The 26,915-nt window shown below is 41.0% G+C and overlaps 1 protein-coding gene across 3 annotated transcripts; it reads right to left on the bottom strand.

The window, feature by feature from the left end:
- Positions 1-102: 102 nt before the first annotated feature.
- POLR2D (RNA polymerase II subunit D) lies at positions 103-26,915 on the bottom strand. 3 transcript variants are annotated; one of them, XR_012133452.1, is made up of 5 exons: positions 26,760-26,915; positions 18,700-18,880; positions 15,276-15,371; positions 11,288-11,844; positions 103-1,956 (listed from the first exon to the last, which is right to left on the bottom strand). XR_012133452.1 is itself a non-coding variant. In XM_073241640.1 (4 exons), exons 1-4 carry the CDS (start codon positions 26,830-26,832, stop codon positions 11,766-11,768), a joined length of 429 nt encoding a protein of 142 aa, XP_073097741.1. In that variant the 5' UTR covers positions 26,833-26,915; the 3' UTR covers positions 9,712-11,765. The 3 variants fall into 3 exon arrangements, 1 of the variants encoding a protein (XP_073097741.1); XR_012133451.1 differs by lacking the exon at positions 103-1,956 and adding an exon at positions 9,712-10,091; XM_073241640.1 differs by lacking the exon at positions 103-1,956 and having other exon boundaries at positions 9,712-11,844.

The following is a 26,915-nucleotide window of genomic DNA, read 5'->3' as shown; positions in this document are numbered from 1 at the left end:
GATCCTGAAAAGGCGGTCAGTTTTGCCAGGAGTTGCCTCTGTGCAATCTTATATAGGGAGGCACGCTATTATTATTAATGATAATATTAGTGTTATGGTTAATCATTTAAAATACATATATTATCATTATTTATTATTACATATTTTTACACCATCCCATTTGTACCCACCAAGAGCAGGACATAAGATGATGGTTTGGGTTTCTCAAAGGCACATGCAACTCTCGGCCTCTGAATCGGGTCCCGAAATGCACAGAGACGTTGAACGCTTTGGGGTTCCAGGTGGGGGCGGCGCTGTCCTCCGCGGTGAATTCGTGTAACCCGTGCGCGTGTGACTAGGTGGGAGAGCAGCCGATTGGCCCCGTAAGTGGCGCCGTTGAAACCACGCTGAAGTTCTGGGAGCCCCGCCCAGCAGGGTTCGCAGGCGGGGCCACCCGGAGGTCGCGGGTCGCGAGGCCGCTGTCTTCCCCCTCCAGGCCGGAGAAAGGAGAGGTGGGCAATGGGCCCTTTCCTCCCCAAGCTTAAGTAAATTGGGCGAGAAGTTCAGTTCAATTCTCAAATGTCCCTTTAGGAAGTACAAATGTTTACCTCTTTTGTGTATGTTTACTCGAGTATCTAATTGTCACTTCAAATCAAATTTAAAAAACTTGTGTTAATGATACTTGCATATATTGTGGAGTGATATCTACAATAAATCCAGTTAACTTTAAAGTCTCCTTTCTGCACTTCTGTTGGGTCTCTACCTCACACAGTTACAATTACTCTCAGCAGCTTTCAAATATATAATACAGGATCGGTAATTACAGTCACTTTGGTGTACATTACATCTCCAGGACCTGTTTATCCTGTAACTCGAAGGAAATCCCTTGGATTTCTAAATCTGGGTCCAAACTGTGCCTTTTGACCACCTTAACTCATTTTCCTCACCTCTCACTCCCTGCCTCTGGCAACTGCCAATCTGTTCTCTGTATCCATGAGCTCAGTTTTGTTTGGTTCCACATATAGGTGATACAGTAATACAATATTTACATAATACAATACTTGCCTTTCTCTGACTTATTTCACTTAGCATAATGTCCATCCAAGCCTAAATATTTTGGTTGTAAACTATGTAGCTCCTGAGAAAGGCTGACCTGTTTAGCAGGTGATACTAACATGAGCAAGGGATCCTAACTGCCATTTCTCTAGTGACAATCAGCCATGGATATGGAGCTTTCCCTGTATACAAGACAACTCTCAGAGTATGAACATTTTCATAGTACTGATCCATTTGGGGGGATGCTTTTCCTTATATAACCTGCCATGAACATATTCCCTCATCCGGAAACATCACCTCCACCTCCTTGCGGTTCCTTGGGCTGCAAAGTTCCCAGAGATCCCATCTCTATGACCACCTCCAGAGATGGGCACCAGGCAGAAACCAGATTATTCAAAGCCCTTCCCTTGGATTTCTACATCTGGGCCCAAACAGAGCCAGAAGCGAATCTGTCAAGTGGCAGGATGTCAAGATGACACTCAGGAGCAGTTAGAAGTCGGCTCTTAGCTCTACGGAAGGAAGTAGGAAGTGACGAGGGAGTGAAGCCCATGTGGAGACCAGAGGAAACCAGAAGTCCGTGGTGTCACGTGCCTGGTTTTCATTCTTCCGCCATCCCTGCTCTTCCTAAAGTTTGGAAGCAGTTTTCTTTCCGTGACTCCAGCCCCCTTTAAAAAGGTCCCTCTTTCTGTACTTTCGTTGGTTTCTAGCACCTTTGATAGATGCACACGGAACGCCCCAGGGCCTGCGGGCAATGTGCACCCCCACCCCTCCACCCGCTGGTTCAAACTCCCGTCCTCCAGGTGACATCCTCTCTTCCCGCGGCCCTCGCTACCGGGCGGTCGGTTGGCTCCAGTAGTACTGCGGTGGTTATGAAATGCTCCATACTGGGCTTGGACACGGATATTTGATGATGGACAGATTCTGCGGGTAAGGGATAGTTAGGCCCATGAGACACGGGGATATCACGTGAATGAGCCCGGTGACACTGCCTTCACAGGACCAGATCTAACCTGCATGCAAGCTCTCTACACACGTTATCTGCCTGCTTTCCTACTAAAACAGAAAACTGTCTCTGCTCCTACTGTCTCTCTCCACTCGGCCACTGGACCCCATTTCTCTTCTTCTCTTGGGGGGTTTTGCTCCTGGTTATCCTCCATCCACAGTGAATTTCTCAGCTCCCAGGTCATTCCCATCAGCTGGCAAACATGCACCAGTGTCTTCCCCCTCAGTGCCTTTCCCAATACCCCATCCCCAGCCAGCTGCTTCTCCAAAGTTCCCCCTCCACAGCCTCTCACGACCCTTCCCTACATAGCTACACACTGACCTCCAGGCTGCTATCCTTTTGTCTTTCCCAAGCTCACTCCCACCTTCTGTGGCTTCAGTCCCCACAATTCACAGGTCTGGCCACCTTGGAGAAGCCTCTGACCAACAATGTAAACTCGTCCTCCTCATCGCTCAAGCTCATGCATTTGTCACTACTGGAAGTTACCCTGTTTGTTCATGTCACTATGTCCCCTTACTGGACTGTAAGCTTCCTGAAAGAAAGTGGCTTGTTGGCCTTGCTCATCCCAGTATCCTGGAGCCTGGGACTGCCTGAGAGCTAACAAGTATTCAATTTGTATTTACCCACTAATGAAAGCCATGTGGAATGTACTTGAGATACACATGGAGAGCGTAAGCAACTCAGTATGCAGGGAGTTTAAAGGAGTCTTACAGAAGAGACAAAGGCCACCCAGAGTCTTGAAGGTCGAGAAGCCATCTGTCAAGTGGAAAAGAGGGGCAGGACATTCCAGGAGAGAGCAGGCTCTGCTCACAACAGGCAACGCTGGCAGTTTCAGGTCCCTCGAGAAGTTCACTATGGCTGGGCTGCAGAAGGACAGGTGGGTGTGAAGTTATCTTACATACATTCATGTACATACTGCCTGGAGCATGATAGCAGACTAACCTCATGACACAAAAGCCTAGAAATGCTATATTGATTGACAGGATATACCTGCTGCCACCACTACCAGCAAAAGGAAAAAAAAAAAAAAGCTAATGTTCAATTGAGCTTCCAGAAAACCAAGGGAAACCTCCAGGGTCAAGAATCAAATTGAGAACTGAGTGTCAGAGTGGTCAAGTTCACAGATGTGCTCTCAACCTGGGGCGGAGTCAGAGAGGCGGTGTCAGGCCTGACTGGCTGAAGGCTTCAGTTTATCCCCAGGTGGGTCTTAGGGCTGGGCATGCAAGAAAGCGCTGAGCCCCCCACATAAAGCCAAGATCTTGAAGGGCTGTCCCCTCAGTGAAAGGCAGGCTCTGCTCACAGGCCCAGAACAGGATGCTTGTTAGTATCCATGGCTCGGGGTTAAAAAAAAGCCTCCTCTGAGAAATCAAAACCTGAAACTAGTGCCACATGTGGGTTTCAATTCAAATTTACACTGCCATATGGTGTAGGAATCCCTAAGCTGAGAAATTATTGTAAGAAACGTTCCCAGGACTTTGATACTACAGGCCTGAGAAAAGTGCAGACCCCTCTGCAGGAACACTCCTACAATACGGCAACATTTCCACAGTCACAGCAATCCCCATCAAAGATCAAAGTAACAAGTCAAATGAAGGGCATACATCAAGAGCTTGAGATACCCAGTCTGAAAGAGAACACAAAATAAATATGTTTAAAGACTTAGTGGCTAGAGTTGGAGAGTATGGAAATGGGGGAGGGGCCAGGAAGTGACTGATATTGGGTAGAGTGTTCTTTTTGGAGTGATGGGAGGTCCTAAACTCCTAGACAGCTGCATGACTCTATAAATACACTAAAAATTATTGATTTGTACAACTTAAGTGAGTGAACTTTAAGGTATGTAAATTATATTTCAGTAAAGCTGTTAGGAAAAAACCTGAGTGGATATGTTAAAGAGATTAGACAAAGCTAACAGGAGAATTAGTGATTGAAAAGACAGACCTGAGGAAATTACCAAAATATAGTATTCAGAGATAAAGAGATGACAGAGATGAGAGAAGGAGAGCTATTGAGAATAAGAGAGTTGAGTACAGATGGAATACAAGTGAGGCAGGGGATAAGAGGAGAGAATGGCAAAGCAGCTGCATAAAGCGACAATGACTAGGCACAGTCCCAGATCACAGGAGATGTGAATCCAGACAACTAAAGAGGGTGAGTAAAGATGAGTCCACACCTACACCATGTAGTGACACTGTAAAACAGAAAGCAAGGAGAAAATCATAAAAGCAATCAGCAACATGTACCTCCAAAGGAACATTAAGACTTAGGTTTCTTTCTTACTAGCAACAGAGGCCATATGACAGTGGAATAACATTAGCTCCAAAACACTCTGGAAAGATAATGTCTGTGTAGAATACGGAATTCTGTAACTACTATTCAAAAAGAGGGTGAAAGACACATTTAGCGAAAGGCAAGTTGAGAATGATTACCCTCAGGCTCTAACTCAAAGGAGGGTCTTAGTGAAAAAGAAAACCCAGAAGGAAAGGGGGTGCAAAGATACACAAATATGTTGGTAAAAATGTGGGTAAATCTACACATTAACTGTAAAACAGCAACCACTGTGTGTGTGTGCATGCATGCGTGTGTGCACATGTGTGTGCAGCCACAACTGGGGAGAGAGGGCAATCGGGTGATGATATGTGACTAGAATTAAAGCACACCAGTGGACCAATATCCCTGATGAACGTAGATGCAAAAATACTCAACAAAATATTAGCAAACCGAATTAAAATACACATCAAAAGGATCATACACCATGACCAAGTGAGATTCATCCCAGGGATGCAAGGATGGCACAACATTCGAAAATCCATCAGCATCATCCACCACATCAACCAAAAGATAGACAAAAACCACACGATCATCTCCACAGATGCTGAAAAAGCGTTTGACAAAATTCAACATCCATTCATGATAAAAACTCTCAGCAAAATGGGAATAGAGGGCAAGTACCTCAACATAATAAAGGCCATATATGATAAACCCACAGCCAACATCATACTGAACAGCCAGAAGCTGAAAGCTTTTCCTCTGAGATCGGGAACAAAACAGGGATGCCAACTCTCCCCACTGTTATTCAACATAGTACTGGAGGTCGTAGCCACGGCAATCAGACAAAACAAAGAAATACAAGGAATCGAGATTGGTAAAGAAGAAGTTAAACTGTCACTATTTGCAGATGACATGATATTGTACATAAAAAACCCTAAAGACTCCACTCCAAAGCTACTAGAACTGATATTGGAATACAGCAAAGTGCCAGGATACAAAATTAACACACAGAAATCTGTGGCTTTCCTATACACTTACAATTAACTAATAGAAAGAGAAATCAGGAAAACAATTCCATTCACAATTGTATAAAAATGAATAAAATACTTAGGAATAAACCTAACCAAGGAAGTGAAAGACCTATACCCTGAAAACTATAAGACACTCTTAAGAGAAATTAAAGAGGTCACTAACAAATGGAAACACATCCCATGCACTTGGTTAGGAAGAATTAATATTGTCAAAATGGCCATCCTGCCCAAAGCAATATACAGATTTGATGCAATCCCTATCAAATTATCAACAGCATTCTTCAACAGACTGGAACAAATAGTTCAAAAATTCATATGGAAACACCAATGACTGCGAAGAGCCAAAGCAATCCTGAAAAGGAATAAAGTCGGGGGGATCTCGCTCCCCAACTTCAAGCTCTACTACAAAACCACAGTAATCAAGACAGTTTGGTACTGGCACAAGAACAGAGCCACAGACCAGTGGAACAGAATAGAGACTACAGACATTAACCCAAACATATATGGTCAATTAATATTCAATAAAGGAGCCATGGACATACAATGGGGAAATGACAGTCTCTTCAACAGATGGTGCTGGCAAAACTGGACAGCTACATGTAAGAGAATGAAACTGGATCACTGTCTAACCTCATAAACAACAGTAAATTTGAAATGGATCAAAGACCTGAATGTAAGTCAAGAAACCATAAAACTCTTAGAAAAAAACATAGGTAACAATCTCTTGGACATAAACATGAGCAACTTCTTCATGAGCGTATCTCCCCGGGCAAGGGAAACAAAAGCAAAAATGAACAAGTGGGACTATATCATGCTGAAAAGCTTCTGTACAGCAAAGGACACCATCAATAGAACAAAAAGGTACCCTACAATATGGGAGAATATATTCATAAATGATAGATCCGATAAAGGCTTGTCATCCAAAACATATAAAGAGCTCATGCACCTCAACAAACAAAAAGCAAATAATCCAATTAAAGTATGGACAGAGGAGCTGAACAGACAGTTCTCCAAAGAAAAAATTCAGATGGCCAACAGACATATGAAAAGATGCTCCACATTGGTAATCATCAGAGAAATGCAAATTAAACCACAATGAGATATCACCTCACACCAGTAAGGATGGCCACCATCCAAAAGACAAACAACAAATGTTGGCGAGGTTGTGGAGAAAGGGGCACCCTCCTACACTGCTGGTGGGAATGCAGATTAGTTCAACCATTGTGGAAAGCAGTATGGAGGTTCCTCAAAAAGCTCAAAATAGAAGTACCATTTGACCCAGGAATTCCACTTCTAGGAATTTACCCTAAGAATCCAGCAGCCAAGTTTGAAAAAGACAGATGCACCGCTATGTTTATCGCAGCACTATTTACAATAGCCAAGGAATGGAAGCAACCAAAGTGTCCACCAGTAGATGAATGGATAAAGAAGATGTGGTACATATACACAATGGAATATTACTCAGCCATAAGAAGAAAACAAATCCTACCATTTGGAACAACATGGATGGAGCTGGAGGGTATTATGCTCAGTGAAATAAGCCAGGCAGACAAAGACAAGTACCAAATGATTTCACTCATCTGTGGAGCATAAGAACAAAGGAAAAACTGAAGGAACAAAACAGCAGCAGAATCACAGAACCCAAGAATGGACTAACAGGTACCAAAGGGAAAGGGACCGGGGAGGAGGGGGGGAAAGGGCGGGGAAAAGGGGGCCTTACAAATAGCATGTATAATGTGGGGGGGGGCGCATAGGGAGGGCTGTGCAATGCAGAGAAAACGAGTAGGGATTCTGCAGCATCTTTCTATGCTGATGGACAGTGACTGTAATGGGGTTTGTGTGTGGGGGGACTTGGTGAAGCGGGTAGTCTAGTAAACATAATGTTCTTCATGTAATTGTAGATTAATGATAACAAAATGAACAAAAAAAAAGCACAACAGTGTCTTTGTACTACTGAGGAGGATAAAGACTTAAAGACAATTGTGTTACATTTTAAGAGCAGCAGCTAAAAAAATATGGAGGATGTAACTTCCAAGGAAGACACCATGGGGGAGTACACTCAGCCCACATGGCAATGCATGGCAAACGGGGCATGTTTTCTTTTTACTTTGTCCCCAAGGCTTCAGACTGAGAGTTGGCATCCTGTCCAGTTTCTTTACCTGTAGGAACAGAACAGCACCTGACACAAAGTAATTGCTCCTGAAATGCCAAGAGTGTTCTCCTTTTGTCCATTTTTTTACAATAAACAAAAACATCACATTTTAAGTTCCTTTGAAACTAATTAGGTTGAACATTTCCCTGTTGGTAACTGGATGTAATTTATGTCTATACCCTTTGCTCCTTTTTAAAATAGGGGCCTTAATATTCCAAAATTTATTTTTTGACAGCTGTTTGTAAAATAAACATCTTCGCCTTTCCCCATCTTCTCTGCTATAAATTTTACCAGTCTGTTGGTTGCCTTTTTAAGCTAGTGATTTTATGGTTTACTTTACATAATCATGTCTATTTTTAATTTCTTCTATCACTAAGTTTAGACAGCACTGTTTTACAAATATGTCATAACTTCCAGTTGCTTGTGAATATGGGGAACTGTTAGGTTTTCTATTTACAGGATGTATTTGGGATACGGGCTGTGTGGTCGCGGGCTGGTGTTGATAATGGCTCAGAACACAGAGGTTGAATTTAAAAGGACAACAGCCTTGAATATGGAGGTATCATGTGCTTAGAACACACTAGTAGAATTACAAACTATGAACACTGGAAATACTAAAAGGTGATAGATACATTTTTTAAAATTCAACATATACATTGTCAGCCTAATGAAAAGGCAAAAGTAGTTAGGAAAAGAGGCTCTCACCAAAATGTGAAGTATTTATCTTTTCACTATTCCCAAATGTTTCCTTAATTTTGTCTTTGATAATTATGATGAGCTTTCATAATTTTGTCTATGAGCTTCAGTAATAGGCAGATTTTTAAAACTGAACTCGTATTATACAGAAAAACTGAACTCAGCAACGTAGAGTGATAGACATATTCAGACCTCAGAAATTTGAAGGCCAAGTTTCGATGAGTGGTACTTTTGTTACTGCTGCTCTTGTGAGCATTGTTGATTTTACTGAAATCCTGATTTCAATGGCCTGTGGGACATTAGTCATGAACTGAGAGCTGTGCTCTCCCATACAGTAGCCACCAGCCACATGTGACTATTTAAATTATTAAATAAAAATTAAATCAAATTTAAAATTCAGTTCCTCAGTCCCAAGAGTGAGTGCCACGCATAGCAGCTACCACCATGGACTGTGTGGATGCAGAATATTTGTATGCTGCAGGAAGTTCTGTTGAACACCTTTGCCTTGTCATTCAAACATCTCCAGTGTCTAATGGGCTGTTTCTCCACCACCTTCCTATCTCATGGAGCCCTCTCCTCCAATTTCATGACTTCTTCCCACAGTTCCACATTTACTTCTCAAATTGAGGGCTCACTCAACATACTAAGTATCTACTAAGTGCTGTGCCCAGGGAAATAATCACACACAACTCAAGTCTGAACAGTATTCCAGGTTTGGGGGTGTATACGGCAAAACTACAATCACCCTGCTGTCACCACGCACCCATTCTGCCAAATGAGTCCCAAACTGCCCTTCTGCTTCTGCTGAGATGGACAATCGCATGCAGACACATTAGTGATCAAATGCTATGTAGCCCTGGCAGTCTGTCAAGGTCCACTCTTCATCTAGGAGTTTCATGTAGTATTTTCATCCAGACAGAGCTCCTTACAGTAACACGAGGAGAATAGCCACATGTATTTCTTTAGTATTTTTCACAAGGGTCAGTTTAGATCCTTAATGATAATTTGTGTAATACTAAAAATTATACCAACACAAGGACTGATCTCTGGCCCAGTCTCCCCTGGGGAAATGTGAGTACAAACTAAATACTAAATACCAAGAAATTCTTGTCAATGTTTCTAAGTGCAATAGTGCTTAGTAAGGAAAGTACATTTAAAAAAATGCATGCTTTTTTCAATGAAGCATTCCTTAAAACGCTTCCTAGCAAAATTCTAATAGAGGAAAGGAAATTTTACAAATGTAAATGTTAAATTTAGATGATAAACATATTGGTGATCAAGGTACTAGTCTTTCAGCTTTTTTGTATGTTTAAAATAAAAAGCTGAAAATACCTGGCACACCACTGGCACATGCCATGGGCTTCCTGGGTTTGCTTTCTTTAGAGCTCTGCTCCTTTTCATCGTCAGACATCATCCCACTGTACACACAGAACCACATTTTGTTTATCCATTCCCCAGCTGGTGGGCATTCAGATTGTTTCCAGTTTGGGGCTATTGTTAATAATGCTGCAATGATTATTCACATATAAGTCTTTAATGTAGGCTTTAATGCTTTTGTAAGTATGCTTACAACACTAATTTTAAAGAACAGCTTGTGCTCAGGCCCCATGCAGTAATGCTGATTTCCAAGCCTCAAGTTTAATATTTTATTAAAACCAGACTGACTAGTTTTCAGAAAAGTTTCAACTGGTTACTTTAGTCTTTTGCTAAGTGATGGTTTGACAACATGACATCTTTTTGTTTCAATGCGTCCCCAAATTCTGCTTTTGCACATTCTGGGAGCCTAACAATTTTTCACAGATGATCAAGGACTTTGCAGGGTCTCCTGATGACCACTCTCAACAGTATGATGCTGTCCAGAACCGTAAAGAACAATGTCCAGAAACTGAATGTCCAGGCTTTGAATCTGTAATATAGCACAAAATTGCTTCCACAGTAATTCCCTGGTATGAGTTGTTTTGAAATCTGCTTCTAACCATCTTCCTGTCATGTATGAGTGCTTAGCTACATGTCAGGCACTTCACGTACTCAAATGCTCTCAGCTCAGACTCCTGGTCCACAGGAGGAATCACCAGGGAGGACGGTGGCCCACATGGCACAGGCACCTAAACTGTAACTCAGGCCTGTCGTCCACGTTTGTTCTTGCTGTTCCACCGCCTGGTGCCAACCTGCACACGTAACTGCCTCTCTTCAGAAGTAATTGTGCAGACTTAAAGAGTAAGCAACTGGGTCCTCACAGCCTGCTACCAGTACTGATTGGTATGCCACCAAACTCTTGAAAGATTTTCTATGAAACAAACTGATTTATCATGGCATCTGACTGAGCTACTAATAACAGCTAACACTTATGGGGCATAATGTCAGACACCAATAGGCTCTTTTAAATAATTTTCTTAATCTTAAAGTATCTATGGAATATACATGCCATTAATATCCACATTTCACAACTGAGAACACAGATAAATCTCAAAGATGTGAAGGTGTCCAAGGATGAAAAGATTATTTCCTTCAAATAATAATCAAAATTTCATTTCAGAAGTTTAAAAAATTGATGAAAATAACAGTATTTTATTTTTGTATTAGCCAGCAGCTGATATAAAACTATGTTGACTTTTAAAGCCAACTTTATTATTCCTCCGACCTGTTCCTTGGATCACCAATTTATTTGGAACCAACAAATGTTCCAAAGGAAAAAACCTCAAATTGTAAAGAAAACAGAAAAGTTTCCCTTCAGAAAAATCAAAGTAGAAAGTTAAACCATTAACGTTTCCCCCAACAAGCCTTAGATCAAGTGAGTTCACAGTAGTGGCTCAAGGAAGGGGCAAGCTCCCTTCCTCCCTGTGGTGCCCGACCACAGGGCACCTGTAGCTCAGCAGCAAGGCAGAGAACTGCTACTTAGCAAGGGACGACCCATAAGAGTCTTCAAAGCGCTCAGAGCTTCAGGTCTGGCCCATGAAGGAAATACCTTTATTTGAGAGTGAGAGGACAGTTCTCGAGGACCACTCACTCCCAATCTACATTCGGCAACACATAAGAAAAAGAAAAAGCCCACCATGCCCGTCCTTTCCAAGGTTATGGCCTCACAATACTTGGCCTACTTACCCTCTCTGGAACGGGGTTGCCCTCCACAGCGTGCTTCTGCCCTGTTTCTGGGTTAAGCACAATGATGCCAAGGCTCTCAAATGGTCATTCTTTCTTTAAGAATTTCAAACAATGATACTGGTCGATTTAATTCTTTTTGCACTAGGTAAGACTTTTGTTTCTTATACCAGCTTTGTATGTTCTAGTATTGTTTCAAAAACCATAAACATACTGAAATGGAAACATGAAGTACTAGGAATCAAAAACAACAAAGGGATGAGGTAGTCAGCAGCGTAGCTTCTATGCACCGCACCTCCCCCATTCCCAACAGGCAGCCACCACAGGGCCTCTCAAAGATGACATGGTCACAGTCCAACAGTCAAGTTTGAAACAGCAACCCAAGGCAGGAGCGAGCAGGGCTGTTCCACCCAAAGGAAGCCCAGGTGGCTCCTGCAGGGGAACGGGGCGTGGCGCCCTCGGCAGCAGGGGTGCCTGCAGGTTAGTACTGAAAGCTGCGCTTGGTCTGGATATCATCAAGGATCTGCTGGAGCTCCTCATCTTCAAAACGCCCCTCCAGGCTAGAGGCGAAAACCAAAGGAAATGAGTATGTCGGCGACAGACAATGCTCCCCAGACTCTTCATAATGCACGTTCATCCCGAGCACCACTTGCCCACTTTCCCATTTAACCCTGTATTTTTCAACCATGTTTCCTTCCTGCCCTTCCTTTTAAAAACTCATGAAGTAGTTCAAACATATAAAAGGTATAGAAATAAGGTAACCTTAATAGTCATTCCTACTTGAAGTTTAACAAACATAACAAGAAAAACAGATAGCTTTCTGTAATGCTCTCCTATCCCAATACCCTCCCATCCATCACCAGAGGTTTCCATTACCCTAAACTCGGTATTTATAATTCCTATACATATTGTTAACACTTTCAAATGTAAATGCATTTGAAAGCAAGGTAAACTTTTAAACTTTTTAAGAAATGGTGTCGTATGGATCCTACAACTTTTCCACTCAAAATCTGCTTCAGCATTTGCTGATATTATGTCTTGTTATTCCAACTCATAAATCTTCTCACTGCTCTGTGATAAACACTGCATGATCATACAATGATTTCTTTATCCATCCTCTAGTTGATTGACAGACTGCTGTCAAGTGTCTGCTGTCACTGAACAAACAGCACTGAAAACTGGGACGCGTGTCTCCTCGTAGATCTCCATGAGCTGCTTTCAGGGCACAGACCCAGGAGTGCATTTTTGGGTAATAGGATATACTTTTTTTTTTAAGTTATCATTGATATACAATCCTTTTTAAATTTTTGTATCATTAATGTACAATTACATGAGCAACATGGTTACTAGAGTCCCCCCATTATCAAGTCCCCACAACACATTCCATTACAGTCACTGTCCATCAGCATAGTAAGATGCTATAGAATCACTACTTGTCTTCTCTGTGCTATACTGCCTTCTCCGTGCCCCAGACCCCCCACATCACGTGTGTTAATCATAATGCTCCTTTCCGCCCCCCATCCCTCCCTACCCACCCATCCTCCCCAGTCCCTTTCCCTGTGGTAACTGTTAGTCCATTCTTGGGTTCTGTGATTCTGCTGCTGTTTTGTTCCTTCAGTTTGTCTTTATTCTTATACTCCACATATGAGTGAAATCACTTGGTACTTGTCTTTCTCTTCCTGGCTTATTTCACTGAGCATAATATCCTCCAGATCCATCCATGTTGCTGCAAATGGTAGGATTTAGTTTCTTCTTATGGCTGAATAGCATTCCAGTGTGTATATGTGCCACATCTTTTTTATCCCTTCATCTACTGATGGACACGTAGGTTGTTTCCATATCTTGGCTATTGTAAATAGTGCTGCAATAAACATAGGGGTACATATGTCTTTTTCAAACTGGGTTCTTGTATTCTTAGGGTAAATTCCTAGGAGTGGAACTCCTGGGTCAAATGGTATTTCTATTTTTAGTTTTTTGAGGAACCTCCATATTGCTTTTCCACAGTGGCTGAACTAGTTTACATTCCCACCAGCAGTATAGGAGGGTTCCCCTTTCTCTACATCCTTGCCAGCATTTGTTGTTCCTGGTCTCTTCAATGTTGGCCATCCTAACTGTTGTGAGGTGATATCTCATTGTGGTTTTAATTTGCATTTCCCTGATAAGTAGTGACTTGGAGCATCTTTTCATGTGCCTGTTGGCCATTTGAATTTCTTCTTAGGAGAAGTGTCTCTTCAGATCCTCCACTTATTTTTTAATTGGGTTATTTGCTTTTTGGGTATTGAGGCAAGAGTTCTTTACATATATTAGATGTTAACCCCTTATCGGATATGTCATTTACAGATATAGTCTCCCATACTGCAGGATGCCTTTTTGTTCTACTGATGGTGTCCTTTGCTGAAGCTTTTTAGTTTGATGTAGTCCCACTTGTTCATTTTTGCTTTTGTTTCCCTTGCCCGAGGAGATATGTTCAGGAAAATGTCGCTTCAGTTTATATTTAAGATAGTTTTGCCTATGTTTTCTTCTAAAGAGTTTTATGGTTTCATGACTTATATTCAGGTCTTTGATCCATTTTGAATTTACTTTTATGTATGGAGTTAAGACAATAATTCAGTTTCATTTTCTTACACTTAGCTGTCCAGTTTTGCCAACACCAGTTGCTGAAGAGGCTGTCATTCCCCCATTGTATATCCATGGCTCCTTTATCACTTATTAATTGACCATATATGCTTGGGTTAATATCTGGACTCTCTATTCTTTTCCACTGGTCTATGGGTCTGTTCTTGTGCCAGTACCAAATTGTCTTGATTACTGTGGCTTTGTAGTAGAGCTTGAAGTTGGGGAGTATACCCCCCCCTCTTTATTCTTCTTTCTAAGGATTATTCTGGCTATTCGGGGTCTTTTGTGGTTCCATATGAATTTTAGAACTATTTGTTTGTAGTTTGTTGAAGAATGCTGTCAGTATTTTGATAGGGGCTGCACTGAATCTGTAGATTCCTTTAGGCGGGATGGCCATTTTGACAATATTAATTCTTCCTACCCAAGAGCATGGGATGTATTTCCATTTATTGGTGTGTTCTTTAATTTCTCTTAAGAGTGTCATTAGTTTTCAGGGTAGATCTTTCACCTCTTTGGTTATGTTTATTCCTAGGTATTTTATTCTTTTTGATGCAATTGGAAATGGAATTGTTTTCATGATTTCTCTTTCTGCTAGATCATCATTAATATATAGGAATGCAACAGATTCTGTTTTATCCTGCAACCTTGCTGAATTATTAGTTCTAGTAGTTTGGGATGGATTATTTAGGGTTTTTTATGTACAATATCATGTTACCTGCAAACAAGTGACAGTTTAACTTCTTCCTTGCCAATTCAGATGCCTTTTATTTGTGTTGTCTTAACTGCTGTGGCTAGGACCTCCAGTGCTATGTTGAATAAAAGTGGGGAGAGTGGGCATCCTTGTCTTGTTCCGGACTTTAGAGGAAAAGCTTTCAGCTTTTTGCTGTTAAGTATGATCTTGGTTGTGGGTTTGTCATATATGGCCTTTATTATATTGAGGTACTTGCCCTCTACACATTTTGTTGAGAGTTTTTATCATGAATGGATATTGAATTTTTTCAAATGCTTTTTCAGCATCTGTTGAGATGATCATGTGATTTTTGCCCCTTTTTGTTGATGCTGTGTATGATGTTGCATGAATTTTCAAAGGATATACTCATCTTTAACTTTACAAGATGTAGCCAAACTGCTCTCCGTGACTACTCTTTTGCACTCCTGCCATCAGTGCATGAGACATTCAGCTGTTCCATGTTTTTGCTAACAGGTGACATGCTATAAAACAATCATTCTCATACTCTGTGAAAACAGGCACTTCATTCAGTGTTGGTGCTGTCTGTCCAGATTCTACAGGCACACTCCCTTCAGACACTAACTTTGCTTGGAGGAATTTATCCAATACACACAGAACTCATCACAACTGGTAACTGGTACTCACCTTGGGATCAGAGCCTTGGACTCCTCTGCAGTCTCTGGGCAAAGGTTGGCCAAACAGGCCAACTCAAATTTATGAAGCTTCTTCTGGAGCAACAAGCTGATCACAGGGAAGAAAATAAAAAAGAAAACAAAAACAAAAATCAAAGAATGATAAGTAGGAAAAGAGGATCAAATGTAGCTGTCAAGGAAGAAAAAACATTATGCACTTGCAGTCTTTTCATTGTGGCTAGGTTGGCTGCAAATCCCAGATTCAAATCGCTGCCCATTCCTAGGCTCAGAGAACAGGAAGCCACGGTGAAATGAGGCAGAGGCGACAACAGCAAGGCAAGCACAACAGGCAGAGCAGCTTGGCTTCGTACCTTCTGAAAAATCACTACATTCCTCAAGGACTTACCACCTTCCCCCAGGAATTAATTTTGTTTCTCTCTGCTAAGATTGTTAGATGTGCCAAACTATTAAGAACTTTGACTTGGAGGAAATTCTCTTTTAAATTTATCTTAACTAAAGATAAAAAATAAAAAACACTTCATACAAATATATTTGTAAACTGCATCTCATTTTGAATATAATGCTCATTCAGACTGTATGACAGAACACAGTCAACACAAGTCATACCTTCGCTTTTCCCACATCTATCTCTTAAAATAGAGCTTGTCCAATGGTAAATTTGGTTTCAGGAAGACTTTATCTGTACAGAAACAAAACATTTACTATATTCACCACTTTACTATAAGTATATTAGTTATACAAAATTTAGAAAATACAAAAAGACAAAGATAAAAGCTACCCTTATCACTATCTAAAAAAAAATTATAGTTACCCTCTTAGTACGCCAATCCAAGTATTTTTCTGTTTTAGAATATGGACTTACATATTGTTTTGTAACTTTTTGTCACTTAATAAAGCTATTTCCACTTTGTAAAGAAACAACTTAGTTACAAGGGGAAAAAGTCACAATGTAACATATATATCTGGACAGATTCCGTGTAAAAGGAACAGAGGCTCATTTATAAACAGTGCAAAAAACAAAAATACCAGAAAGGTGAAAGTAACTTGAAATTCTATCCCAAAATAACCAATGTTATCATTTTCATGGAGATCCCCTTCCCTTCCTCTTTGTATAGTTTTTTAAAACAGAAAGAATATAACTGTTGTCCTGCGATGTGCTTTTCCTCACTCCACGAGGCAGTAACTGTTTCCAGTAACTCGACCAGGAACACAGATCCCACCAAGGGCTGTGCCTGCATTTACACATTGGTTCCCTGCTAGTGGACACTTCAGCAGCTTCATGTACATTTGTTTGTGTACTTGCTGGATACCTATGTTTAAAAAATAAATTCCTGGAAGCAGATTGACTCAGTCAAAAGATATGTCTGTCTTGAAAGCTTTTGAGAGAGACAGTGCCCTAAAATTAGGGCTTGTCCAATATACACTGCCACCAGCAATAAATTTAATTTCTTGTCTCCCAACTTGTTACACCAGGTTTTCATTATTTTTAATCTTACTTAGCTATTTTACCATTTCTTTGGTTTCCTTGAAGAATAGCATTATTTCATGTGAATTAGCCATCCATTTGAAGTTCGGATCTAAACTGAGCTGTTAGGGACTATGTCCCTTTTCGTAAACTGGGTGTCATCTTTCTTCATTATTTTTAGAGTTTTTAATATTAAGGATATCAATCCTTTCCCAATTTATTCATACTTCATTTTACATATGACATTTTGTTTGACAGAGGAAAGCTTAAAGATATTTATGCCAATTCATTTGCTTTTTCAACTAGTATTTATTCAGAGCCTACACGGAGCCTGACACAGTGATGAGCATGACCGTTGCCCAGCAGAGTCGGCTGGCGTCCTCCAAATCGCATCGCATTCAAAGGCCTGCTACAGTCAAGATGATATACACATTTACTCCTGCTACCACATTTCACTTTCATGCATCATAGTTTACATTTAAATCTTTTAATTTCTTATGAATTAATTTTGGTATGAGGTATAGCATTCAAACTTTGTTTTAAAATATTTTCCCACTTACAGTGCCACCTTTACCATATACTAGACTCATAAAATATAATAGACGTGTACTTGAATCAGTTCCTGAATTTCCTATTCTGTTTCAATGATCTGTTCTCATTCCAAAGTGTCCCCATTTAAATTAGCATCTCTTTTAAGTGTATTTTAACATCTTGTAGGGCGAAGTCTCCTTCATTGCTCTTCTTAAAAACATTTCCTGACAATTCTTATAAATTTAAGATTATTTGATTAAGTGTACCCCCAACTCCCTCTCCTCTTGAGGATTTATAATGGCACTAAACATATACCTTAACCTGGGGGAGAACTGACATGTTTATAATATTAAGACCTTTTCTTTATAAATGTGAAAGCCCGATTTCATTTTTTCAAGTAACCCCAAAAAGGGAGCTCTCTGCATATTTCCTTCCAATCTTTTCACTTCAGAACAGATTATGCCTTATACACAGTTTTATCATCTTCATTTTCTGCACATTTAAAATGAGTGAACATCTTTCAATTTCATTTTCTACCACAATTTTTAATGACAACACAGTAGCCATCAAATGGATTTACTACAATTTAATTGCCACTGAATTATTATTTTTTAACCTTCAGCTTATAAATCTCTGTCCATTTGCTTTTCCTAAGGACAGTACTTCTCAAACATCTTCACCAGAGTAAAGTACCCATAACAGAGCAGGTACCCAGAGGTGACCTGGGGCATAGTCTCCAAGAACTTCCTGCACTGCAAGCTTTAAAGTCCAATGATTTCATTGGAGAACCGACATACATCTTGTTTTACTCTACAATATGCTGGCTATTTGTTTGCATTAATGTATAAATATTCTGGATCACCTACCATCAAATAGCACTGATACCTGAGGAGGATGTGCTGTTTTCCCTGTGGCCTCGTATACCAGCACATCACTATTTCCAGGGTACCTCCAACCCAATCTGAGAAGCAATGTCTTAGGAAAAAATGCCAAAAGTCAGTCCCCTTCTGAAAGGTAAAGCAAAAATCCTGAAAGAATGCTCCTTATTTATATTCACTAACATATTAAGATCTCTAAGACATTTCAGGTGAATAAATATTCCCACCTTAAAAAAACCATACAAAACAATGCTATGTGTTTTCTGTGGGTGGACATATACATGTAGAATGTATGGAAAAGATCTGGAAGGCTAACAAACCACCAGGAGTTAACTTTGTTTGGAGGTAATTGGGATTGGGGTCCAGAAAAAGGTGGCCAAAGAAGATTCTGGCCTCATAAGCAATTTTTACCATTTCAATAGACATTATTTTACTGACATTAATCCTACAGATGATGCTCATAGGGTGGGGAAGAGGCACCAGGATCCTACATGTAGATGTCCAACAATCTGCATTAATAAAAGTGTTCTTTTAGCACCTACCTACGGACACTGGCAATAGTCTCTCTGTTTTTGAAGCGACTGAAACGGGCCGTGTAGTTTAAAGTTTTCATGAAGACCTCGGAAAGTTCCTGTTCATCCTCCGCGCTCTCATTCTGCTGCTTCCGGTGCTCAAGAAGCATGTGAACCTCTGAGTTGAGAAGTGTCTCAGCCGTTTCAAACTCTGTTTTGAGAATAAATGTCAGCCAAAAATATTCCTTCAAGTTAGCTTCTAAATGTTCATTTTGCCACTGAGACTAGCAGCAAGTCTCTGTCCCTGCAGAAACCCAGAGGCTTCATATCCTCCAACTTTACCTCCATCCAGACTTGCATACCACCAGGCACAGTGGACTTCATGTGATACTAAAATATAACTCATTTGGGCTAGACAGTTTCTGACATCAAAAACTTGACCTAGACGTGCTATTAAATGCCAATACATCATTATCCTAATTAGGCCTGTTACTGATTTCAAAATGCAGCATAACAACAATTATTTCTTAGTTTGCATGAACTCATAATCTATTTCCATAATGCTAATATTATACTCTCAAACTTAAGAATCATTTTATGTAGGGAGAGCCAAGTATCTGGAAACACATCAACAATGTTTTCTAAACTTTATTTTTTGTACCTGTACAAATCTCATATTTGCTCATTCACCCAGGTCGCTGCCTATTATGTACTAGGCATTGAGCTTGCGGCAGAAGCTGTAGCCTCTGCATTTTATGGTCTAATGTAGCCCACTAACCTAATTCAAGTATTTACCATCATATAAAAATCTCCTGCATTGATACTTAAAATAATCCTCTTGAACTATATCGAAATATCAGAATTCAGCAGTTGCAGGATACAAAATTAACACACAGAAATCTGTGGCTTTCCTATACACTAACAATTAACTAATAGAAAGAGAAATCAGGAAAACAATTTCATTCACAATTGCATCAAAAAGAATAAACAACTGAGGAATAAACCTAACCAAGGAAGTGAAAGTCTTATACCCTGAGAACTATAAGACACTCTTAAGAGAGATTAAAGAGGGCACTAACAAATGGAAACTCATCCCATGCTCTTGGCTAGGAAGAATTAATATTGTCAAAATGGCCATCCTGCCCAAAGCAATATACAGATTCGATGCATCCCTATCAAATTACCAACAGCATTCTTCAACAAACTGGAACAAATAGTTCTAAAATTCATATGGAAACACCAATGACTCCGAAGAGCCAAAGCAATCCTGAGAAAGAAGAATAAAGTGGGGGGACCTCGCTCCCCAACTTCAAGCTCTACTACAAAGCCACAGTAATCAAGACAATTTGGTACTGGCACAAGAACAGAGCCACAGACCAGTGGAACAGAATAGAGACTCCAAACATTAACCCAAACATATATGGTCAATTAATATTCGATAAAGAAGCCATGGACATACAATGGGGAAATGACAGTCTCTTCAACAGATGGTGCTGGCAAAACTGGACAGCTACATGTAAGAGAATGAAACTGGATCACTGTCTAACCCCATACACAAAAGTAAATTTGAAATGGATCAAAGACCTGAATGTAAGTCATGAAACCATAAAACTCTTAGAAAAAAACCTAGGCAAAAATCTCTTGGACATAAACATGAGCGACTTCTTCATGAACATATCTCCCCGGGCAAGGGAAACAAAAGCAAAAATGAACAGGTGGGACTATATCAAGCTGAAAAGCTTCTGTACAGCAAAGGACACCATCAATAGAACAAAAAGGTACCCTACAGTATGGGAGAACATGTTCATAAATGACAGATCCGATAAAGGCTTGCCATCCAAAATATATAAAGAGCTCATGCACCTCAACAAACAAAAAGCAAATAATCCAATTAAAGTATGGACAGAGGAGCTGAACAGACAGTTCTCCAAAGAAAAAATTCAGATGGCCAACAGACATATGAAAAGATGCTCCACATTGGTAATCATCAGAGAAATGCAAATTAAACCACAATGAGATATCACCTCACACCAGTTAGGATCGCCACCATCCAAGACAAACAACAAATGTTGGCAAGGTTGTGGAGAAAGGGGAACCCTCCTACACTGCTGGTGGGAATGCAGATTAGTTCAACCATTGTGGAAAGCAGTATGGAGGTTCCTCAAAAAGCTCAAAATAGAAATACCATTTGACCCAGGAATTCCACTTCTGGGAATTTACCCTAAGAATGCAGCAGCCGAGTTTGAAAAAGACAGATGCACCCCTATGTTTATCACAGCACTATTTCCAATAGCCAAGGAATGGAAGCAACCTAAGTGTCCATCAGTAGATGACTGGATAAAGAAGATGGAGTACATATACACAATGGAATATTATTCAGTCATAAGAAGAAAAGAAATCCTACCATTTGCAACAACATGGATGGAGCTAGAGGGTATTATGCTCAGTGAAATAAGCCAGGTAGAGAAAGACAAGTACCAAATGATTTCACTCATATGTGGAGTATAAGAACAAAGAAAAACTGAAGGAACCAAACAGCAGCAGAATCACAGAACCCAAGAATGGACTAACAGTTACCAAAGGGAAAGGGACTGGGGAGGATGCATGGGAAGGGAGTGATAAGGGCGGGGGAAAAAGAAAGGGGCCATTACGATTAGCATGTGTAATGTGTGTGGGGGGGCATGGGGAGGGCTATAGAACACAAAAGAAAACGAGTAGGGATTCTGCAGCATCTTTCTACGCTGATGGACAGTGACTGTAATGGGGTTTGTGTAGGGGACTTGTTGAAGGGGGGAGTCTAGTAAACATATTGTTCTTCATGTAATTGTAGATTAATGATACCAAAATAATAATAATCCTCCTGTCCAGTATGAATATCTATAGGCAATCCTTAAAAACTAGGTTTAAAAGTGAAAAAGAAATCCATTGATCGCTTTTATATAATATATGGCAACCTCTTTATTTTCAGAGTAACATTGTTAAATATGCTATTATCTCCTCAAGAAAACATTTCCTCCCTTACAGTCATTTAAGAGCATATGTTCCTGATACTATTACCAAGTATTAGAGTTGGTTTTTACCATCGTTTTGCTTACTAGTGAGTTCTTCCAGAGTAGTAACCATCCATAAACAAGAATTGATGTTTGTACTACCACACTGATGAGGAGCAAGCAATAGTGAGGAAAACCCACAATTATACTTGCAATTTGGGCACTCCCACATGATACTGGTGTGTTTACTGTTGGGGGAACTGCTAATACCTCCATCAGAGGAATGGCTCCCTTTCTCCAGCCAGACCACAACAGCTTCACTCTCTTTCCACAACAGTACGTGTCAGGGCCATGGGCAAGAGAGTCTCAGAGAAAACAGTATTTTTGAGAGGTTCTCATTGTCCCTGAATATAATAGGCAACCAAAAGCTATTTTCTACCCACAGGCAGCAGAATTTGGACAAGAGGATCCTCAGAGCTAATTCCAGTCCAACCCTCTGAGGTGGTGTACAGGTGAAGAAAATATTGTGATGAGTGTGAGAGGCATTAACTCTCAGTATTGTATGACCCCAATCTCTGAAGTGAAAATAGCAGGTGACTTAAGGGGAAAGAAAGAAAAGACAAAGCAGCAGCTAAAATAAATGAGGGTCAGCCTCAGCTTCTGGGGCTGCAGCATTAATAAAGCCTTAGAAAATGGAAATTAAGAGTCTACACAAGAGTTACTAGTAAGAATCACCTCCAAGTTTGAAGCAGCTTTTGATGCTTTAAAGGCTTCTAGAAATTTGACCAAAGTTAGAGATGTCACTTTTTCTGCACTAAACCAAATTTATCTGTTAAATGTAATGGGATGGGGCTTTCAGGACACCAGGAGACTAGTTACCCATCCCAATCCTCACAGAGGGCAAGGCTCAAGTACTACTTATATGCCATACTATGGCCTTTGTACCAGTGAAAGCTCAAGGCAGCCCAGCTGACCTGGAGGACAACTATGGAGAGCAGGGACCCAGGACCGCTCTCTCATCATGATAACCCCAACAAACCGTTTCTGGTAGAATCACACACACTACATACATATAGTTTACTCAGAAAACAAAGGAAACAGGTCAGGATATTTTCATTTTATTCTCTCTTTGCAGATATTTTAGCTGATGTCTGAAGAACAACAGCCACAGTTTATTAATTCCTGTTTTGGTAAGAAGGAAAACAATTCCTTGGTCCATACCTCATTTTGGAATTTTCTTGAGGATTATTCATTTCAACCACTAGTAAGTGCTTTGTGGTAACGGTGGCAATTTCAGATGGTCTTGTAATGCATTTTTCTCTGTACAATGTGGTTTTAGGGGATTTCTTTTGCGGAGGAAGGGAAGGACTGGGTATATTATCCTTTTGGGAAAAATTGCCTTACTTCTTAATTTCTTCAACAGAGTTGCTGTTAATTATATTACACGGGTGAAGGACAAATTTTATTTGCAGGAAAATATGCTTGTGAAAACTACCACTAAAAAATACAAAACAACCCACCAAAAGCTTTCAGTCATCTCAACCACTCTTTGTCCTTGTGGGGGAAAAAGGAAGTTCCTGTGGCCAGAATCCTCACCTGACCCTAAACTATCTGGTGATGTAAATGGCCTACCGCTCTCACATGGGTAGGCAATAATGCATCATTGACTGATCCACTATATAAAGAGCTACCCCCCAGTGCTCTAGGCAGAGGCAGAGACTGAGGTGACTATGGACTTGCAGACTGCTGGATACAGACATGATCCTAGTGCTTGACCTACTGCCTTGAGAATAAAGCTGGGTATAAACCCTTTAACACCAAGAACAGTTCCACTGTCATTTCTCCATCTCACAGCATCCACAGTGAACTTGCCCAGGGCTGAAACCTTCAAGAAGACAGTCCTTCAATGAATAATCATATGTTTGTTTACCTTCAATCCTAGAGTAAAGGCTTGCCTTAACTCTTAAGTACTTACTGTTGTTTCTATGTATCTCCATATATTCTAAAATATCTAACATTTTATATGCCTACATCAGCTGAGCAGTTAAAAGTAACAGATATTCAGGACTCTGACAGTTAGTTGATAGGATCTAAGATCTAACGTTAGAGGATTCAATGCAATTTTCATGTGTACCAGATTCTACCTGATTTTACCAAAACAAATATTTTCAATGAGTAAGATAAGTAAAAAGTATCTAGGCAAAACTCAGGTGCAAAACACTGGCTTAATTTTTTTTTACATTCACTTTATTTTCATTACTCTACAATTACATGAAGAACATTATGGTTACTAGACTCTCCCCTTCACCAAGTGCCCCCCAACAAACCCCATTACAGTCACCGTCCATCAGAGTAGTAAGATGCTGTAGACTCACTACTTGTCTTCTCTGTGTTGCACAGCCCTCCCTATGCCCCCCCACACACTATACATGCTAATCGTAAGGCCCCTTCCTTTTTCCCTGCCCTTATCCCTCCCTTCCCACCCCTCCTGCCCAGTGCCTTTTCCTTTGGTAACTTGTTAGTCCATTCTTGGGTTCTGTGATTCTGCTGCTGTTTTGTTCCTTCAGTTTTCCTTTGTTCTTATACTCCACATGTGAGTGAAATCATTGGTACTTGTCTTTCTCCGCCTGGCTTATTTCACTGAGCATAATACCCTCTAGCTCCATCCATGTTGTTGCAAATGCTAGGATTTGCTTTTTCCTTATGGCTGAGTAATAGTCCATTGTGTATATGTACCACATCTTCTTTATCCATTCATCTACTGATGGACATTTAGGTTGCTTCTATTTCTTGGCTATTGTAAATAGTGCTGTGATAAACATAGGGGTGCACCTGTCTTTTTCAAACTGGAGAGCTGCATTCTTGGGGTAAATTCCTAGAAGTGGAATTCCTGGGTCAAATGGTATTTCTATTTTGAGCTTTTTGAGGAACCTCCATACTGCTTTCCACAATGGTTGAACTAATTTGCATTCCCACCAGCAGTGTAGTAGGGTTCCCCTTTCTCCACAACCTTACCAACACTTGTTGTTGTTTGTCTTTTGGATGGTGGTGATCCTTACTGGTGTGAGGTGATACCTTATTGTGGTTTTAATTTGCATTTCTCTGATGACAAGCGATGTGGAGCATCTTTTCATGTGTCTGTTGGCCATGTGAATTTCTTCTTTGGAGAACTGTCTGTTCAGCTCCTTTGCCCATTTTTTAATTGGATTATTTGCTTTTTGTTTGTCGAGGTGCATGAGCTCTTTATGTATTTTGAATGTCAAGCCTTTATCGGATCTGTCATTTATGAATATATTCTCCCATACTGTAAGGTAACTTTTTGTTCTATTGATGGTGTCCTTTGCTGTACAGAAGCTTTTCAGCATGATATAGTCCCACCTGTTCATTTTTGCTTTTGTTTCCCTTGCCCGGGGAGATATGTTCATGAAGAAGTCGCTCATGTTTATGTCCAAGAGATTTTTGCCTAGGTTTTTTTCTAAGAGTTTTATGGTTTCATGACTTACATTCAGGTCTTTGATCCATTTTGAATTTACTTTTGTGTATGGGGTTAGACAGTGATCCAGTTTCATTCTCTTACATGTAGCTGTCCAGTTTTGCCAGCACCATCTGTAAAACACTGGCTTAATTTATCTTGAAAATAAGAAAACTATCTCCCTCTTAGTTTAAAAAAGAAACAAACATATTTCCATTATGCCAAAAACTTCCACGAAGCTATCTTATGTAACCTTGAGTCTATGAAATAAAAAACTGGAAGCAACCCGTAAGTCTCTCAACTGAAAAGCAGTATTATAGTACAGCCATTAAATTTTATCTAGTCCTTTAAAGAACAGGAGAGTTCTATACAATATATCATCAAATCTTTTAAAAGCCGTATTATTTCCATAGCATAATTCCATTTCTGCAAGGAAAAATGTATGTGGACATCTACATATTTACAAATAAGCATAAAACTAAGCTGTTGACACTAGCTTTCTCTGAGTGAAGTGGTATAGAGCTTCACTTTCTACTGTGGATATCATTTTTTTAAAATTTCAGTCTTGTTGATATACAACCTTATACTGGTTTCAAATGTATACAGTTACCCTTATTAAATCCTAACCCTCTCTAGTGTGGTTACTATTTATCAACCTACAAAGATGTTAGAATCATTGACTACATTCTCCATGCTGCACTATCACCCCCATGACTAACTTATATTGTGATTGTGAATTACTGTGCCCCTTTATGTGGATATCATTTTTAAAACGGGAGGTTAAGGTTTCCCCCGTTTCCTCTGTGTTTTTCAGTACCGGTAAGATATGGCATTTTAAAATCTTAAGCTTTCTGCTTATTTGGGGTTTCTAAATTACAAATGAAGTACACGACATTGCACACAGGAAGGTCCCTGATAGCAAAATGAGCTTTACTTGCTGCCATCTGACAGAGTCTCTCGTTAACTAAACACCGGCCAGGCTTCTGTGAGCCCTGGTCTCGAGCGGGCCTCAACCTTGATCTATAAAGACTTGAACAAAACACTGACGTAACTCCTAACAGCACAGGCCGCAACCCTGGGACGGTCCCCCTCCGAGCGCCTGCCTGTGAAAGCCGAAGGCTCCCAAAGACTTCACCTGCAGCCCGGGTCCGCCTCTCAGCCCAGGAGGGCCGTGGAGGGCAGGGGCCTGTTAAACGCAAACGGCTTCTAAAGGACCAGTCCCCGCGTGCTGTCCTTTTCACTTCCCTGACCCCCTATTCCCTCATTCTCCCTTTCGGACGCCCGTCCCCTCTCTGCAAATCGAGGCTGGGCTCGGGCCACGCTGGGCTCTTTCCCTAAGGCAACAGACGTTCCTAGCCCCTGTCCTTACCACTTCAGTGCCGGCCCTGTATCGGACTCCTCCCTCCAGCACCCCGCGGTTGACGGGGTAGCACAGACGACTCAAACCGTGAGCAGAAGTCGCGCAGGGCCGCGCGGAGCCGGCGTCCGCCGTCCCAGGGCAGCCCTGCCGCGCCGCCCGGGCCCCTCCTCCCCCCGCCGCGGCCAGGCCTCGGGCGAGGCGCTGGGCAACGCCAGGTCGGCAGCGACCGCGCGGGTCCGCGGGGAAGGCCGGGCAGCCCCAGGCCCACCTTTAGGGAAGATGAGCTGTGACGCGTCCTCCTCTACGTCGCCAGCCCGCACGTCGCTGCCGCCGGCCGCCATCTTCGTGCGACAAGACCCCACCCACCCCGCCGGAAGCGGAAGCGCGCAGCCGCTACGGCGGCCGTGGAAGGGGCGTGCCGCGG

Source organism: Manis javanica, chromosome 7 (assembly GCF_040802235.1).
Source record: "Manis javanica isolate MJ-LG chromosome 7, MJ_LKY, whole genome shotgun sequence".
Classification (NCBI taxonomy): Eukaryota; Metazoa; Chordata; class Mammalia; order Pholidota; family Manidae; genus Manis; species Manis javanica.
This window is presented reverse-complemented; position numbering and strand designations above follow the sequence as displayed.

Excerpts from the sequence above, each read along its gene's own strand:
- POLR2D (XM_073241640.1), bottom strand. The coding sequence starts at position 26,832 with ATGGCGGCCGGCGGCAGCGACGTGCGGGCTGGCGACGTAGAGGAGGAC. Across the intron at positions 18,881-26,759 it reads ACAGCTCATCTTCCCTAAAG|AGTTTGAAACGGCTGAGACA; the intron begins GTGGGCCTGGGG and ends TTCTCAAAACAG. Across the intron at positions 11,845-15,275 it reads TCCAAGGCTCTGATCCCAAG|CCTGGAGGGGCGTTTTGAAG; the intron begins GTGAGTACCAGT and ends TTTCGCCTCTAG.